The sequence below is a fragment of the Bison bison genome, unplaced genomic scaffold, assembly GCF_000754665.1.
Source record: "Bison bison bison isolate TAMUID 2011002044 unplaced genomic scaffold, Bison_UMD1.0 scf7180017864368, whole genome shotgun sequence".
Taxonomy (NCBI): Eukaryota; Metazoa; Chordata; class Mammalia; order Artiodactyla; family Bovidae; genus Bison; species Bison bison.
Window position 1 is genome coordinate 3,757,869 of NW_011494940.1, and position 19,034 is coordinate 3,776,902.

A 19,034-nucleotide genomic window follows, 5' to 3' on the forward strand; every position below is an offset into this window, starting at 1 on the left:
AAACTTTAACATTCTTCTTGGTGGAAAAAGAAAAATGAAAAAAAAAAAAAAAGAAAATGTGGTCTTTTAGAACCAGAAGAGAGCTTCAGTCAATTCAGTTCAGTCACTCAGTCATATCCGACTCTTTGCAGCCCCATGGACTGCAGCACACCAGGCCTCCCTGTCTATCACCAACACCTGGAACTTGCTCAAACTCATTGTCCATCGACTTGGTGATGCCATTCAACCATGTCATCCTCTGTCATCCCCTTCTCCTACCCTTCTCCTCCTGCCTTCAGTCTTTCCCAGCATCAGGGTCTTTTCCAATGAGTCAGTTCTTCACATCAGATGACCAAAGTATTGGAGCTTCAGCTTCAGCGTCAGTCCTTCCAATGAATATTCAGGACTGATTTCCTTTAAGATTGAGTGGTTTGATCTCCTTTCAGTCCAAGGGTCTCTCAAGAGTTGTCTCCAACACCACAGTTCAAAAGCATCAATTCTTTAGCATTCAGCTTTCTTCATGGTCCAATTCTCACATTCGTACATAACTACTAGAAAAACCACAGCTTTGATTAGATGACCTTTGTTGGCAAAGTAATGTCTCTGCTTTTTAATATGCTGTCTAGGTTGGTCATAGCTTTTCTTCCAAGGAGCAAGCATCTTAATTTCATGGCTGCAGTCACCATCTGCACTGATTTTGGAGCCCAAGAAAATAAAGTCTCTGTTTCCATTGTTTCCCCAACTATTCACCATGAAATGATGGGACTAGTTGCCATGATCATAGTTTTCTGAATGTTGAGTTTTAAGTCAGCTTTTTCACTCTCCTGCTTCACCTTCATCAAGAGGCTCTTCAGTTCCTCTTCACTTTCTGCCATAAGGGTGGTGTCATCTGCATATCTGAGGTTATTGACATTTCTCCTGGAAATCTTGATTCCAGCTTGTGCTTCATCCAGCCTGGCATTTCGCATGATATACTCTGCATGTAAGTTCAATGAGTAGGGTGACAATATACAGCCTTGACATACTCCTTTCCCAATTTTGAACCAGTCTGTTGTTCCATGCCCGGTTCTAACTATTGGTTCTTGACCTGCATACAGGTTTCTCAGGAGGCAGGTAAGTTGGTCTGGTATTCCCATCTCAGAATTTTCCACAGTTTGTTGTGATCCACACAGTCAAAGGCTTTGGCATAGTCAATAAAGCAGAAGTAGGTGTTTTTCTGGAACTCTCTTGTTTTATCTATGATTCAACAGATGTTGGCAATTTGATCTCTGGTTCCTCTACCTTTTCTAAATCCAGCTTGAACAACTGGAAGTTCTTAGTTCACATACTGTTGAAGCCTGCCTTGGAGAATTTTGAGCATTACTTGGCTAGTGTGTGAGATGAGTGCAATTGTGGTAGTTTGAACATTCTTTGGCATTGCATTTCTTTGGGATTGGAAGAAGAGATCTTAGGATCCATATTATCCAATCCACTTATTTTTAGAACTGAAGAAAATTAGGATGTGAAAATATGGGTGAAAATAATAGCTACTGGCAGAGTCAAGAACTTCACTCAATTCTCCCGACTCTTTCTTAGCGTTGTATTCATTCATGCTTCTCCCTCCAGCACCCTATCCCATGTTATCTACCTTTCTCTCACATGTATCTTATGTTTTAAGGCATGGTTAAAAAAGCAGAAGATTAATATTGTGGCATTTATCATTTTTTTCCCATCCCTCCCAAGACTTCCTACAGTCATTGTCAGTACCTCAAAATCAAGTTTAAAAGAAAATCAAAATGTAGAGAAGGATAAACATTATATGATATCCTTTATATATATAATCTAAAAAGAAATGATATAATTGAACTGACTTACAAACAGAAAGAGACTCACAGGCTTAGAGAATGAACTTATGATTGCCAAGGGGGAAGGATGGTGGGAAGCAGTAGTTAGGGAATTTAGGATGGTCGTGTACACACTGCTGTATTTAAAATGGACAACCAAAAGGACCTACTGAATAGCACAGGGAACTCTGCTCAATGTTATGTAGCAGTCTGGATGGGAGAGAAGTTTGGGGGAGAATGGATGCATATATATGTATGGCTGAGTCCCTTCACTGTTCACCTGAAGATATCACAAATTGTTAATCAGCTATACTCCAATACGAAAGTAAAAGTTTTAAGCAAATGTTAAAAAAAAGATCAAAATGTTTTGGAGTTAGATTGTGGCTTGTCAGTTGCTGCTGCTGCTGCTAAGTCGCTTCAGCCATGTCCGACTCTATGCGACCCCATAGATGGCAGCCCACCAGGCTCCCCCATCCCTGGGATACTCCAGGCGAGAACATTGGAGTGGGTTGCCATTTCCTTCTCCAATGCATGTAAGTGAAAAGTGAAAGTGAAGTTGCTCAGTTGCTTAGCGACCCCATGGACTGCAGCCCACCAGGCTCCTCCGCCCATGGGGTTTTCCAGGCAAGAATACTGGAGTGGGTTGCCATTGCCTTCTCTGGGCTTGTCAGTTAAGAGTGTGGATTTCTTGTGAGAAAATGACTCACAAAATCCAAATTAAGATATTGGCTGCTTGTTTAAACACCTCCAGATTGATGGTTAGTGTCAAAATTAGCACATTTAACATACTCATAGTATGTGAGCAATTAAGTGAATCATGAGAGCTTTACTTGAATGTACAGAAGGGTGCTTTGAAGAATGTGAGAATGATCCTAGGGTAACAATTGCAGCAGTAATCATGGCAGTATACACAGTGGGCACTCAGTAAACATTTACTGATGCTCTCCTTCTGCCTTCAGGCTGCATGGTACCTAAAACAACTCAGACAGATGAGATCGGATCTCTGTTTAAAGTTGGTCTCCAAGGAAGGTCATTTCCAGCTTCCTAGTAACCTGTTTTAGCCTTAACTGCTCTCATTCTCTTCAAGTTTTATTTTAAATCCCTCAGGAGGAACGTTTCCAGAGACCTGTCCTGAGAGCCTGTAAGAAACAAAGTTTTCAATTTTGTGTCATGACTGAGCTGATTTTGCCCATCGTTGACTATGAGAAGGAACTTGGAGCCTTGAGGGAGCCAGCCAGGGCAAGACCAGAAGTATGTGGGAATTTTTTATATTTGAATATATTTTAGCTTCAGTTGTTGTTGCTTACATGGACTGAATGACATTGGAAGTGATTTATGACAAGTCACTTGAAAAAAATATATATGTACACACATGAATCTTCCTGAATAGCAAACTGATCTTTCTTAAAGAGTCAATTCATCATAGAAGAACATCTCACAAATTTATCCAACAGCTGTATTCCCAATGGATACATTCTCTCTGAGGTCTGCCATCTGTTCCAATTATTCCCTCATTGTTTTTGTTTTAAAAGCATGACAGGTTTATAACCACTATGAAAAATTCCTGGTGTGTATTTTTTTTTCATGTAGGGAGGGGGAAAAACTCTTCAATTTTGGAATCTGTATGTCCGACACTGCATGATGTTGGCAAAAGTTAGACTAAATCGGAACATTTAAATCTCTTTGTATCATATTATATAAAATACAGTGATAATTATCACAGGGTCAGCCTCCTTCACATGGAGGCATGGTCATTTTCAAAATGCTACATTGGATTCCCTGGTCAGTGGGTAAGAATCCACCTTCCCATGCAGGGGACATGGGTTTGATCCCTGTGTGCTCAGTCCTGTCCAACTCTTTGTGACCCCATGGAATGTAGCCTGCCAGGCTCCTCTGTCCATGGAATTCTCCAGGCAAGAATACTGAGGTGGGTAAGCCGCTCCCTCCTTTGGGATCTTCCTGACCCGGGATCGAACACAGGTCTCCTGCAGTGATGGAGGAGATATATATTATATATATTATTATATATAATAACATCTAGCTTCTTCCACCCCATTATCTAAAATGAGGTGACAAGGCTTAGTTAGAGAGATGAGATATCGCTTTTCAAATCAAAAAGAAGCATAGTATCCTTTTAGTTAATGTCTCACTATCCCACTGAGTCCCCTGAAGAGCACAGTTTAAGGAAAGGCAACCACTTGGGAAAAAGTGTTCACTTCACTTGAATATTGGTATTTTCATCAGGAAAAGTTATTATAAATAAAGGGGCAATAAGGTAGTCACATGTTCCCTATCTCAGTCATCCTGCTGATTTATTTAAAGGACATACATAACAACAATAATAATATAGTTAATGTCTTTACTGCATGTATTTCTAGCACCAGATGTATTGCATGGAATCAAATTGGTTATGTATTGACAGTAAAAGGTGAAGACCTTTATCTGGTTAATCAAGTTAGTATAGATCAAAAACTGAATACAGGCTACTTAATCTTTTTGAAAAAATAAATTTGCTGCCAATTTAAAGCATTGCCTAAATGCTTTAAAGTTCACCTAAATGCAGGAAAGTTCACCTAAAATCTGTTTGTTTGTGTTCTTTTCATGAGAAATAGAAGATTTAACAATGTTGTGCCTGAATTCCCACAACCAACTGACCTGAAAGGCAGCTGACCCCTTTATGAGTCATGTAGTCTCTAATTCTTCATGGTTGCTACCGTTCCCTATTGCTTCTTCACACAAAGCTTTATTCAATTATGTCTGCTTGATCTCTGTAAGCACCTGAATTTCTGATCCCTGTATAGTGTTGAGGGAACCACAGAATCCTTTTCGAAAGAGAAAAATAATAATCAACCTTGGGTCTTTAATTATCTGATGTAACTGTAACTTATGATTTCCTATTGGACTAACCCAGTGGTCTAAGATGGCCTCTAATTCCTCCTCTTTGGAATGCTTATCAGAAAATTGCTGCTGACTCATGTGAGCAGAACAGATTGCCACCATACCAGAACCTTACACAATTCAGTTTCTGTAGTGAGGGAAATGGAGTTTTCGATAGGGAAGTCATTGGCCCTTGAATACAGAATATAGTTCTGGATCTCAGACATTGAAGAAGACCTAGCTGTGTGGGTCTGTATGCCTACAAGGTAATAATAACCTTAGACTGTGAAGTGGTACAAAATCAAGGGCAGGACTATTTGGCAAATAGATGGGGAAAAAGTGGAAACAGTGACAGATTTTATTTTCTTGGGCTCCAAAATCACTGTGGATGGTGACTGCAGCCAGAAAATTTAAAAGACATTTGCTTCTTGGAACGAAAGCTATGACAAACCTAGAGAGCATCTTAAAAACAGGGATATCACTTTGCCAAAAAAAGTCCACATAGTCAGAGCTGTGGTTTTTCCAGTAGTAATCTATGAATGTGAGAGTTGGACCATGAAGAAGGCTGAGCACTGAAGAAATGATGCTTTTGAACTGTGGTGCTGGTGAAGAGTCCCTTGGACAGCAAGGAGATCCAACCAGTCAGTCCTAAAGGAAATCAACCCTGAATATTCATTGGAAGGACTGATGATGAATCTGAAGCTTCAGTACTCTGGCTATCTGATATGAAGAAATGATTCACTGGAAAAGATCTGAATGCTGGGAAAGATTGAGGGCAGAAGGAGAAGGGGGCAACAGAGGATGAAATGGTTGGATGGTCTCACCGACTCATGGACAAACTCATAGACATGAGTTTGAGCAAACTCTGGGAGACAGGGAAAGACAGGGGAGCCTGGCATGCTCCGGTCCATGGGGTGGCAAAGAGTTGGACACAACTTAGCGACTGAACAACAAGGACTGTTTGGAGATTTTAGATAGTTATTAATGACTGAATCCGGCATATTGTCTGAGCAAATTATAATTTAATCTTTTACTTTTTCCTTTTGATAGATACAGTTTTGTTTTCTACTTACATGGAACACTAGCTCTTTAATTTTGTCATCTAATATGCTTAGTTAATTTTGCTGTGTTCTAGTAAAATTTACTATAGAAAGACTATATAGGCATGTATTGGAGAACATAATGTGAGGAGTGTTAATTTGGAAGATATTGTTAAACAATATTTGGGGTAAAATAATAAAATCTATGACCTCAAACATATATGCAGTGGCAGAACTTGAAAGAAATAATGAGTTGAAAGTTTATTAGATTGAAGATCTTGGACTCTTTAATTCGAACGTGTCTATGATCTGTATGGGCATTTCCCTTTTAATTAGTCCATGGGAGGCACTGTAGACTTTCTCAGAATGTGGGATAGATATGTTTGAGTCCATTCCCTTCTATACTTTGTAATTAACATTCGCCATCTTGGATACTGCCTTGCCTTTCTTACCAATAGGCGTTCCCACTCCATAACCTTTGGAGTCAATGAGGCCCCCGATCTGGGTGAGGTTGCAGTTTCTCTGCGTCACATACTCGATGCTGGTGGACTCCATCAGCAGGGCATAGTCAGTGGTGAGCACTCGATGGATCCCCTCATCACTGTTTTTGACCAGGGCAGTCTGCTGCCTGCTACTCATGAAAGCCCACATCTTCTCATAGGTGGATATCTTCGATTTCTGCAGGGAAACAAACACACCCGCCAGCAGAGAGTGCTGAGAAAATAGGCCCTGAAGCTATTCAAAAGCCCAGGGATTCAAACTGTGTAGGGAGGATTCTTTCTCTTTAGGTAGGAAACTAATATTGATGATCCTGGGACTTTAGTTTGGTAGTTGTCAAGGAAAAACCCTTGGGGGCGCTGAGGCAGCTATGGAGAAAAAAAGAGATCCTGCCCCATAGATGTAAGACATTGCCTTTTGCTGATTTCAGAATGGAAGAGACAACATTGGTATCAATGACAGCATTTGCCCAGTGAACTCTGGCCACTTAAGAAGACGACTTCAAGGCCCCATGGGCCAAGGGGTGACTAGATCACCCCAGGACTCTATTCATTAATTCCATTGCCTTCAACTACTTAACTTCAGTAGGCATTGTTTTACTGTTCTGGTATGTAACATTTCTTTGCAGGGACAGCCTTGGGATACATCCCAGAGTTTCTCTGCTTTATTTATGAAAGAACTGCTGATTATTCTTATCTTCTCTAGAAAAATTAGAGCAAATGCTCTTTCAAACTGAAATTCAGATCAGAAAACTCTTCTTATTGTCTTCTTATATGCCTTTTTTGTATATACTTAGTTTTAAATTCCAATTGTGGTTTAGATAATGAGGACTAAATTTTCATTTGAAAGTGTTGCATGATTTTGTTTACATTTTGTTTTGTAATTTCCATATTGTTTCAATTTTTTTTCTGTATTTGTCTTCATTTGCATCAGCACTTCCCTCTATTAATTTGAAAGATGAAAGACACTAGGGGAATTACTGATAATTTCAAGCTATCTCTAGCTCACACATTGTATATGGTACACACACACACACACACACACTCACACACACACGAGAGCTTCCTTGGTAGGCACAGGGCTTATCATCTTACCATCGCAGGGGTGTAAGATGATTTAAAACATGATTTGTGGTCGTAAGCAATGAATGAAATACCTGTGAATTCAACGCTAGCGTGGTTACTCGTGTTCAAGTGTTCCTGGGGGCTCACTCAATTCCTAAATCTATTTAAGACCTGGGTTAATGCTGTCAGCTTTATGAGTTGAGGGAGGCCAGATGGCTTTATTTTGGGTTGTTAAACATTTGAAGAGCCCCTTGAGAAAAGTCTCCTGAGACAAATAGCAATTCAATAAACAGTACCTTCTAGATACTGGTGTGTTATGGAAACCATTTTGTCATGATCAGGCCTGTGTGAATTATTCCTCACTCTCAGAGATATCTGAAAGTTGGGGTTCATGTAACCATGAAAAAGTGTTTTTTTGAGGTTGGGGTCAATGCCTAATTTGTTGGGTAATTTTAGCCTAGAAGAGTCTGATAATGCAAAATTTATAATAAAGAGCTACTTGTGCAAGTGCAAAGAGGTCAGTCTGTCTTTTGGCAGTGAATATACTGCTGGGAAAATTATTCCTCCATCACGAAACTTCCTTAAGGGAAATTTTTTTTTTTAGAATTATGAAATTTTAAAGTTGTCAAGAGACTTTAGAAACTGGTCCATTCAAACTCCTGTTTTCACAGAGGAGGAAATTTTGGTACAGAAGGTTTGGAGACTTCATGAAAGTCACAAAACTGGTTAATATGTACCATAGGTAACACTGGACCTCAGTGTTAGATTAGTCACTCAATTACAGCCAATCCCTTGGTCTTGTGGACTATACACCACCAGGCTCCTCTGTCCATGGGATTCTCCAGGTAAGAATACTGGAGTGTGTTGCCATTCCTTTCACCAGGGGATCTTCCCGACCCAGGGACCGAACCTGAGTCTGCATTGCAAGCGGATTCTTTACCATCTGAGCCACCAGAGAAGCCCCAGAGTTCAATCCCCTGCAATCTAATCAATTAATTAATGACTTTCAGCTATTAATATAATTAATGTAATTAATGACCAATAAGCATGGTCTTTCCATGCTTATTTTGGGTAGGTGAATGTCAATCTTGCTAAATTCTTCTGAGAATGATTTTCACCTTATGATCTACCTGTGACACTATAGCATATATTCATGAACTCGAATTATGCCCTGAGGTTATTTGCGATTTGGTATCATGTTAATGCAAACTAGGAGTTAGCCCCATACAAAAAATCCATGAAACATCTATTTTTCCATTATATTTAAATTTTATTAAAGATAAATACTGTAAATAGGTAGAAAATTGGATTTTTTTGTGTGTGGTCTATGGAAGCTAGAGGGCTTTCCAGGTGGAGCTGAGTGGTAAAGAACCTTCCTAACAATGCAGGAGACCTAAGAGACTTAGATTTGATCCCTAGGTCGAGAATATCCCCTGGAGAAGGGCATGGCAACCCACTCCAATGTTCTTGCCTGGAGAATCCCATGGAAAGAGGAGCCTGAAGGGCTACAGTCCATAGAGTTGCAGAGTCAGACATGACTGAAGCGACTTAGCTTGCATGCATGGAAGCTGAGGACAAGACGAAGTAAAAGATCAATTCATTCATGAGAACTAGACCACCTGGGGAGGAATCCTTCTTGGAATTTATGTACTGAAGGACATGGAAAAAGATGAGAAGATTCACCTGAAAACCTATACACTTGTTATTGATCCCAATCAAGTGTGGTTCTCAAATCATCTGCAGTGAAGGACTGTCTATGCTTTCATTCCCAGGCAGACCTATCTGGGGTCCTACTGTGTTATGGTAGGTAGGGATTCATATCACTCATACCAGGTGTGGCTCACCAGATTAAATTTTGACAGACTTCAAAGTGGTCTACATTCAAGAAGTATCCATTAATCGAGCTACAGCACTTCTAAACTCTTATTCTCATTTTATTTTTTAATCTTATTGCAGGTTGGTAACACAATGTTCCCTGAATCAACACGTGTCATATCATACTTTGATTAGCATGGCTCTGTAGAGCTGATGGGACTTCCCTGGTGGCTCAGTGGTAAAGAATCCACCTGCCAATGCAGGAGACATGAGTTGGATCCCTAGGTTGGGAAGATGCCCTGGAGAAGGAAATGGCAATCCACTCCAGTATTCTTGCCTAGGAAATCCCATGGGCAGAGGAGTCTAAAGGGCTATACTCCATGGGGTCACAAAGAGTTGAACACAACCTACTAATGGAACAATAACAACATATATAGCTGAAGGTCATTAATTAATTCAGGGTCATGAATCATGACCCTTAAGGTCATGGTCATATTTACATCTTCCTTTTTGGAGTAGAAGGTTGATCTTGGCTTGAGTTCCCTGAGGTGCTAGAAGGGAAATCTAGCTGGCATGGAGTGTGACTCACTGAGGGCAGAAATTTTCCTTGGTAAGAAAATGGTTACTTGGTGGAGGACTTGGTCAAGTAGAAGGCATATAGGGAGCATTCTAAATTTCTCTGGTCCCCTCCTGCTATGTTTACTCTAGCCTAATAGTGGAAAATATAATCGGTCAGAGAATAGCACCCTTCTGATTTCATTTAAAGTTTTCTTTCCTCTTTTAGAAAGTTGTGGGAGTGCCTTCTATTCTACATTTGAAAAACTGGGGAGCTTAGATAGAAAGACCCAGAATGTGGCTAAGAAATAACCTTTTTAGCAGTTAAAACTATCTGCAGATGGCTTGAGCACCTTAGGATATAGTGCATTTTCTACCACTGGGAACTTACAAGGAGAATTTCGCTGTTGGACAAGTTTCACTTAAGGATCCTTCAACTCCTAGGTTCTACTCTTCAGAACAGCCTTTTCACATTACTTATGCAGGTCCTGACTTCAACAACAGTGAAGTGACACCCAGGTGTCATGTTGATTAAAGAGCCAATACACAGTGAAGGTCTTTTTCCCCCTTATTTTTGAATTCCATCCTCTGTTATACTATGTTTTGCAATATTTATTTTGTTTGGTCAGAAAGTACTATTTTAAGAGTAATTAAATTAAGTTTATTTTTTTAATAGATACTTTTTAAGACACAAATCTTAATAATTCTTAAAAATAAAAGCATGCTTTATGGAACATTGTCATAAATATTAAAAGACCAAGCAAATTGTTTGAATAACAGTTTGGATGTTTCTGCACTGCTAAATCTTCTACAGTCTCAGCCTGCTAAATTGCTCTAAATAATATATGTTTAAAAAGAAGAAATAGTGATTGCATTTTATTTCATTGAATATGTCAAAGGTTAATTAGAAGATTTGTAAAGTACTCTGAGCTTATCAAAAATCACTAAAACTGAAAAGTTCTCATTTATCAAATCTGAAATTCTTTAGTTTTTTTTTTTTTAATCTTACAGGGGTTAAATCAAGGTTTAAATACATTTATTTTGTCTAGTTAAACCTGATTATATGGCTATTCTGATGCTGCTGAAAGGCTGTTGGCAAAGAATAAGTGTTTTTTTTCATCTAAAATTTGTTGTAAGGGAGTATAAATATATCACCATTTGATGACTTGTTTATTTCTCTTTTTCCTCTCATAATTCTTGCAAGTTAAACACTCAATGGGAAATGATTTTACAATTGGTCTCTGTACACTTAAAAACTGCTTATTGAAAATAGTAATAATAACCAACACATGCAGTGTTTACCGTGTGCCCACAATGATTCAAGCACTTTGCATTATTAATCCATTTAATCGTCACAGTGTTCATATGAGAAAGATAGCATTATTATTTCTCCTTTACAGATGAGGAAACAGAATGCCACATACAGAAAAGAGGAACTAGAACCCGGCCCTAGCAATCTGGCTCTAGGGTATGTGTTCTTAACTCATAGGGAATCAACCATTTGTTTTAACACACAGACCATCAAAATTATGACTTGGCTGACATTTTAACAGCATTAACACATTTTCTAAAAAAAATAATTGCAGTAAAAAGCTGTGGCATCTTTCTATTATAACTAGCGCTGCTGCAATTCTTGTAGCCATCACACAATTCATGGAAACAATTTACATGAATTTAGACGGCTTATATTTGTTTAGACAAAAAAAAAAAAATTAGTGTTTTGGGAACTGCAACAGTTGTAACCTGAAAAGAAACGTAGGTATTGTTTATATTTTTTCTTTTAACAGCATTTTCTATTTCATATAGTTTCATTGGTTTCAGTTGCAGCATTTTTACTATAATAACAGGTAAAATATGTGTGAATTGTGGAGTGTAATACAATCCTAGACTGATAGTATGTGCATTTTATAGACCTAGCCCTCTAATATTTTATTTTTACTGAAATACACATTATCACATTATTTCTTCAACCAGGTTATAGGACTTCTACAGTAAAGATGTGTAATCCCATTATTTAGTAGAATGAATAACTACAATTCTACTTCAGGCCAACACATATAAAGATTTTATATATATATATACATACACCTATTTATACACTTATTTTTACATATATCCATGACCCCACACAAATACACTAAGGGTTGATTATTGATATTTGATTTTTGTTATCTTGTAAACAAATGCTCTTATAAATATGGTAAATACATACTTATAGAACAAATAAAATACCAAAGACAATTACATTTCAAAATGTCATCTCCAACTTACTTTTATTTTAGATAGACATTGATTAAAAAAAAAGAAATGGGACTTCCCTGGTGGTACAGTGGAAAAGAATCCACCCCCCAGTGAAGGGGACACAGGTTCGATCTCTGGTCCAGGAGAATTCCACGTTCTGTACGGCAGCTAAGCCTACGCGGCACAACCACCGAGCCTGTGCTCTAGAGCCAGTGCTCTGCAACAGAAGAAGCCACTTGCACCATGAGAAGCAATGAGAAGCCCATGCACCACAGGTGGGGAGTAGTCTCCGCTCACTGCAACTAGGGGAAACCCACGCAGCAACAAAGACCCAGTGCAACCGCAAATAAATAATAAAATTAAAAAAATTTAAAAACCTTAAAAATCAATCAAAGACACAGAAATTAGCCACGCAGGCATCCAAACTTGTAAAACAGATACATCAGAGGTGAACAGTTGCCTTAAAAGCGATCATTTCCCTTAACACACGATTGAAGCGAAGTGAAAGTTTCTCAGTCACCTCCACCTCTTTGGGACCCCATGGACTGTAGTCCACTAGGCTCCTTTCTCCATGGAATTCTCCAGGCAAGAATACTGGAGTGGGAAACCTTTCCCTTCTCCAGGGGACCTTCCGGACCCAGGGATTGAACTTTGGTCTCTCGCATTGCAGGCAGATTCTTTACCATCTGAGCCACTAGGGAAGCTTAACACATGATTAGATATATTATTTCACTAAATAATAAGTTATCCTGGATTTTTAAAAATGTGATTTAATTTACAAAAGTCATTTTGAAGAAAGCATTCTCAGATGAAAGCATTTATACTACAGCGAGGGGCCTCTATCTTTCAAATGTATTAATATATAATATGATCATTCCAGTTGATTATGCTCTTACCTTGAATTGACAGAAAGTTATGACATTTGCAGAATCTCCTAGGTTTTTAAAAATTCATGTGTTCCCTTTAACAATTTCCCTCAGTGGGATTTAAACACCTTTGCTAAAACATTTTTCATGTTTTTCTCCTGTCCAGAATTAAAGATTGGTCCCTTACAGGCAATGTATCAGGCACTGAAACAGGTTAACTTTAATTGACCTCATGGATTTCTCCCTAAGCAATACATTTTTAAACTATAGGTACTTGGCAGTTTGAACATTGATGGCAGGATTGGCTGGACCTTTCAAACAAGAGCTAATAGCTCCTATGTGAAGAGTTCCTTCCTCTGCAGACAAGTTTGTGAAATGTCTTTCATTTTGTGCTTCGTTACATGACTATTTCTGTCTGAAACCCGTCTGCCCATAATGCCTCATTGCTTCAGAGGCACTGGTGCAGTAACTTTCTTGAAATATCTTTTGAGTTAATGAAAGCACCTAGCTACTCTCTGGAAGGAGATTATAAAGGTTAGAGACTCCCTTATTCCCACAGCAGGTCCAAAGTCCCCAGACCATGAAAGCCAGCAATGACAAACCTGTTACGATTTTTTAAAAATCTATTTTATTCAAGTCATTTTAGACTGAACCACGATCTAATCTATGTAATCCTCTGACTTGGGTCTGAGATGATTTTTACAAGGCTAGCTTCAACTGAGAGTCATTTTTCACATGAGTATTTTGTATTCTGGGTTCACAAGGACTTTTCCTATGTTCACACCACTTCCTGTCTGCATAAGGCATGCTACCTAATCACATGCTGTATTGTATTTAACAGGTCTGTGTCCATCTTGTCTCTTTATTGCTATTCAGGTCTTTAAGCCTTGAGCAAAATTTTATATCCTCCCTTTCCTATCTCTTACAGTACCAACTTCAAGTACTGGTCAAAGTGGAGATCCTGGAAAAATATCTAAATTGAACTGAATTGAGTTGAACTGCCTCATTCTTCTTCTCAGCTGAATTCTAAGGGCAGCCTCACCATCTGCTGCTTATCTACCATCTGGAAGTGGTTCTTCTGCAAATGCCTGTATGTGCTCAGCAAAGCTTCCAAGGACTAAGTTTTTCATCTGACTTGGCCTCTGAAAGTCTTTGAGATTTGGGCACTGGCACTCTCTGGAATTTTTCTGTCCAGTACCAGAAGTCACACTGCCTAGGGATTGCTGACGGTTAGGAATCTGAGCAAAGACCAAACAAGAGAGTTTTTTTTTTTTTTTTAATTCAGAAAGTTGAAAAAGTAGGACTAATAGCTAGGAATAAGTATTGGATGCTAATGGTGATGATGTTGTAAGTGATAATTATAATAATTTTTAGCATTTTTCTTTTTTTTTATTTAACAGTTTTCATGTTTATAATTTGCCAATTAGTATTACAAGCACACTACCTCTATTAAGTTATGTATTTCTTAAAATAACATTTCAAGGTACAGAGGATTTAATAACTTACCAAGGTCTATATAGCTAATAGGGCTTCCCCGGTGACTCAGCAGTGACCGAGTAGTAAAGAATCTGCCTGCAATGCAGGAGACGCAGGTTCTATTCCTGGGTCAGGAAGATTCCCTAGAGGAGGGCATGGCAACACATTCTAGTACTGTCTGGAGAATCCCATGGTCAGAGGAGCCTGGCGGGCTACAATCCATAGGGTCACAAAGATTTGGACATGACTGAAGCCACTGGGCACGTATGCACGCATACAGCTAGTAAGCAGTAATATCAGAATTTGAACCCAGGCTATCTGGCTCTAGAACAAAGCTTTCCTCTAAGTTTTAATTTTATACTAGTTATATCTCCTGAAAAGACTGGCTGGGATCCCTAATCTCTGAACAATGAACCCAAATCAGTATTCTTGGATGATAGTTTGCAAGAGGCATTGATAAAAACCCTTGTTTTAGGCCTTAAATGATTCTTCAACTTTTAACATGAGAATCATTTCTTCATCTAGGAGAAAGATATGAGTTGCTAAACTGTCAATGTAGACCAAAGTTTGGGCTATTCCATTTGTCCAAAGGTAACTAATGGAATTAATAATTACAAGGAGAGAAAGTAATTTTTCACACGTCCTACTTTTTACGAGACATGGAGAAGATTAGGACCTTAGTGCTCTAACATAAAAGGAGAAGTTGTCTTTGGGTGCCACTGCTCTCAACATTGTGTATAAGAGAGGAGATGGCCTTAGGAAATCTGGTCTCAAGTTATGTCCATAGATCTCGAACTGACCACTCTTGGTACCTCCTAAGATGCTGGGTTGGCCTCAGACAGTGGGGAAGGCAGGAAAGTCTATCATTCAGGATTTTGAAACAATTGAAAGGACCAAGCAATTCAACAATATAATTAATATCATATTAATTATATTGAGAAATATATATTATTTTAAGAAATATATATTATTATATATTATATTGAGAAACCAATATAATTAATATCATATTATCGATTAGTATTCTCTCTCGAGTAGAAAATAATAAAAGAATCTGTTTAAAAAGTTTTCTTATATGAAGTCTCTTAAAGTTCTGAATTATTAACAAACTGATTTATAAAAAGATTCCATTTAAAAATTGATAGATAGCCCAACAAGGACAAATAAAAGGTCTCCTTATACTTGGAGAATCTCCTAAAAATCTTCAACAGTCCCTGGACAGTTGATAAAACACTCTGCCTTTCTTTAACTTTGACCTGGTAATTGGTCTCGTGGTGACTGACACCCTGTCATCAAATAGGCATTATATCATCCACAGTGCTAAGGTCTTTAAGACTCAGGTGCAGATGACCCCGAGGAAGTATAATATTTAATAAGCATCATTAACTAAATGCCCTTGGTCACAAAACTTAAAATTGTTCTTTATTTTAATAGGCATTAGCATATAGGTATCTTGAGGTGTCCATCTATAAAACTTTGTGAATATACATGTATTTGAATTTATGATTTAACCCCAGTTCTTTGTGTAAATACAGTCTCTGGTGATCACTGTGATTGTTCCACATACAAATGGCTCTGTGAAGGAAAACTATTTTGGCTTCCCTGGTCTTAGACAAGTCATACCGTGACCCAGCACTTGATTAATAAATGTCAATTTATTCCCTCAGCCTTGTCTGAATTTAGATGATGAATAGTGAAACCTCATCTGAGCTATGTTTAAATAGCCTTTTTTCACATTGAAAATGAAATATCCCAAATCTGAAATATAAGGCCAGGTTGTCTACAAGAATAGCAGTCTAGATTTAAAAAAAAAAGAAGTCAATGACTTTGGATGGAAATTTTAGTGAGCAACTTCTGGTCACATTTTTCAAGCAGTGTGTGTATGTGTGTGTGTGTGGTATGTGTGTGTGCTCAGTTGTGTTCTACTCATTGCAACCCCATGAACCATAGTCTCTCAGGCTCCTCTGTCCAGGGGATTTACCAGGCTAGAATACTGGCTGCTGCTGCTGCTGCTAAGTCGCTTCAGTCGTGTCCGACTCTGTGCGACCCCATAGACGGCAGCCCATCAGGCTCCTCCATTCCTGGGATTCTCCAGGCAAGAACACTGGAGTGGGTTGCCATTTCCTTCTCCAATGCATGAAAGTGGAAAGTGAAAGGGAAGTCACTCAGTCGTGTCCGACTCTTAGCGACCCCACGGACTGCAGCCTACCAGGCTCCTCTGTCCATGGGAGTTTCCAGGTAAGAGTTCTGGAGTGGGTTGCCAGTGCCTTCTCCACTAGAATACTGGAGTGGTTGCCATTTCCTTCTCCAGGGGATCTTCCTGACCCAGGGATCAAACCTGCATTTCCTGAATTGGCAGGCAGATTCTTCACTACTGGTGCCACCTGGGAAGCCCTTTTCCAGCAGAACCTCTACTAAAAGCATCTCCTGCTTGTGTCCTAGAGACCAAATGTGAAGGGTTAGTGCACTTTGCTTATGGATTTTAGTAATTTCCATCATCCTTTTCAGCTTTTAACTGCCTATTCTTCAGCTGTGAAACAACTTAGAATCATCTTGAAAGCAAAGAGTCGGCTTTACCATTTGGATGTGCCGAAGGGATGTTTTGGGGATATTGAGGGGACAAAAGCACATTGTGTGATGAAAAAATGCTTCTTAGAAATTTCCTTGTGACCGAGTATGAATGGAACCCATGTGAGCAAGGGTCATTACATCCCCAACAGTAGATCAGAATGTGCTAAGCTAGACCAGGTAAAGGAAGCTTTCCTTATTGATTCCACAACCTAAGAGAGATACTGTCTTTGATTAAGAGAGAAAGGGAAGGAGGGACACCGTAATGGCACAGCAGAGGTGATGCATTAATGCAGAGCCAGGTCAGAACTGAGTCCTTGTGACTTTAACTGCTGTCACTCAGTGACAGGGTGGAACTTCCCTGAGAGCTAAAAGGCTGGCATGTTTCTTTCCCTTGCAGAATAATCCAGCTTAAAATCCCCGAGTGTGGATCCCTCTGAAGCTTTCTGACAGCTTGCCTCCCTCAAGGGGAAAACTAAATCGGATGTAGTCCTTGTTCTCTTTTTGCAAATAAATTTCTTCTTGATAAATAGGGTTGCTGGGCTATGAGATAACTTGTAAATCGAGGAACATAGAACGGCTTCTCTTCCTCTGTGGATCTCTCTGTATCCTTCCCGCTATGGTCTGAATGTTTCCCCCACAAATCCATATGTTAAAATCCTGATGCTCCAAGGTGATGGCATAAGGAGGTCAGATGTTGGGGAGGTGTTTAAGTCATGAGTATGGAGCCATGAATGCGATTAGTGCCCTTATAAAAGAGGCTCCTAAAAGACCTTTGCCCCTTTTACCACAGGAGGACACAGTATGAAATCTGCAACCTGGAAGAGAGCCCTCATTCAACCATGCTGGAGCCCAATCTTGACTTTCAGCCTCCAGAATTGTGATAAATAAATGTCTGTTGTTTATAAACTTCCCAGTCTGATATTCTGTTATAGCACCTTGCACAAATAGACTTCTTCACCTCCCTCCCTTCTTTTTCTTTTTCCTTTCTCTGATAGAATTCATCTCTCTTAGATTTCATCAGTGCATTTGCTCATTTATTAAAAACATGTTTTTTGAGTTCTACTATCCTTTACTAGGTATCTATTATGTTCCAGGTACTGTTTTAGGTTCTGAGGATATAAATGACAAACAAAAGAGACCAATTGTCTATCCTCAAGATGCTTGTCTTCTAGAACTCTCTGAAGTTTGACTGAACTCTGGCTCTCCCATCAATAGCTTTATAAATTTGTGGCGAGTTATTTAATGGAGCTATGCCTCATTTCATCTCAATTCCAAAGAAAGGTAATGCCAAAGAATGTTCAAACTACCACACAATTGCATTCATCTCACACGCTAGCAAAATAATGCTCAAAACTCTCCAAGCTAGGCTTCAACAGTATGTGAACAGTGAACTTCCAGATGTTCAAGCTGTATTTAGAAAAGGCAGGGGAACCAGTGATCAAATTGACAACATCTGTTGTATCATCAAAAAAGCAGGAGAGTTCCAGAGAAACATCTACTTCTACATTATTGATTACACCAAAGCCTTTGATTGTGTGGATCACAACGAACTGTGGAAAATTCTTAAAGAGATGGGAATACCAGACCACCTGACCTGCCTCTTGAGAAATCTGTATGCAGGTCAAGAAGCAGTAGTTAGAAATGGATATGGAACAGCAGACTGGTTCCAAATCGGGAAAGGTGTACATCAAGGCTGTATATTGTCACCCTTCTTATTTAACTTATATGTAGAATATTCCATGCAAAATGCTGGGCCGGATGAAGCACAAGGTGGAATCAAGATTGCCAGGAGAAATATCAATAACCTCAGGTGAGAAGATGACATCACTCTTATGGCAGAAAGTGAAGAGGAACTAAAGAACCTCTTGATGAAAGTGAAAGAGGAGAGTGAAAAAGTTGGCTTAAAACTCAACATTCAGAAAACTAAGATCATGGCATCTGGTTCTATCATCACTTCATGGCAAATGGATGGGGAAACAATGGAAACAATGAGAGACTTTATTTTGGGGGACTCCAAAATCACTGCAGACGGTGATTGCAGCCATGAAATTAAGACTCTTGCTCCTTGGAAGAAAAGCTGTGACCAACCTAGACAGCCTATTATAAAGCAGAGATATTACTTTGCCAACAAAGGCCCGTATAGTCAAACTATGGTTTTTCCAGTAGTCATGTATGGATGTGAGAGTTGGACTATAAAGAAAGCTGAGTGCTGAAGAATTGACGTTTTTG

At 39.0% G+C, this 19,034-nt stretch overlaps 1 protein-coding gene across 4 annotated transcripts in view; it reads right to left on the bottom strand.

Annotated features, from left to right (window-relative positions):
- The window catches only part of GRIK1 (glutamate receptor, ionotropic, kainate 1), a 473,915-nt gene that overhangs the window by 20,371 nt on the left and 434,510 nt on the right, over nt 1-19,034 (bottom strand). For all 4 annotated transcript variants that reach the window (XM_010855823.1, XM_010855821.1, XM_010855820.1 and 1 more), the window contains one exon: nt 6,172-6,397. In XM_010855823.1, the coding sequence (XP_010854125.1) occupies nt 6,172-6,397 (226 nt within the window). The remainder of the gene's footprint in view (nt 1-6,171; nt 6,398-19,034) is intronic.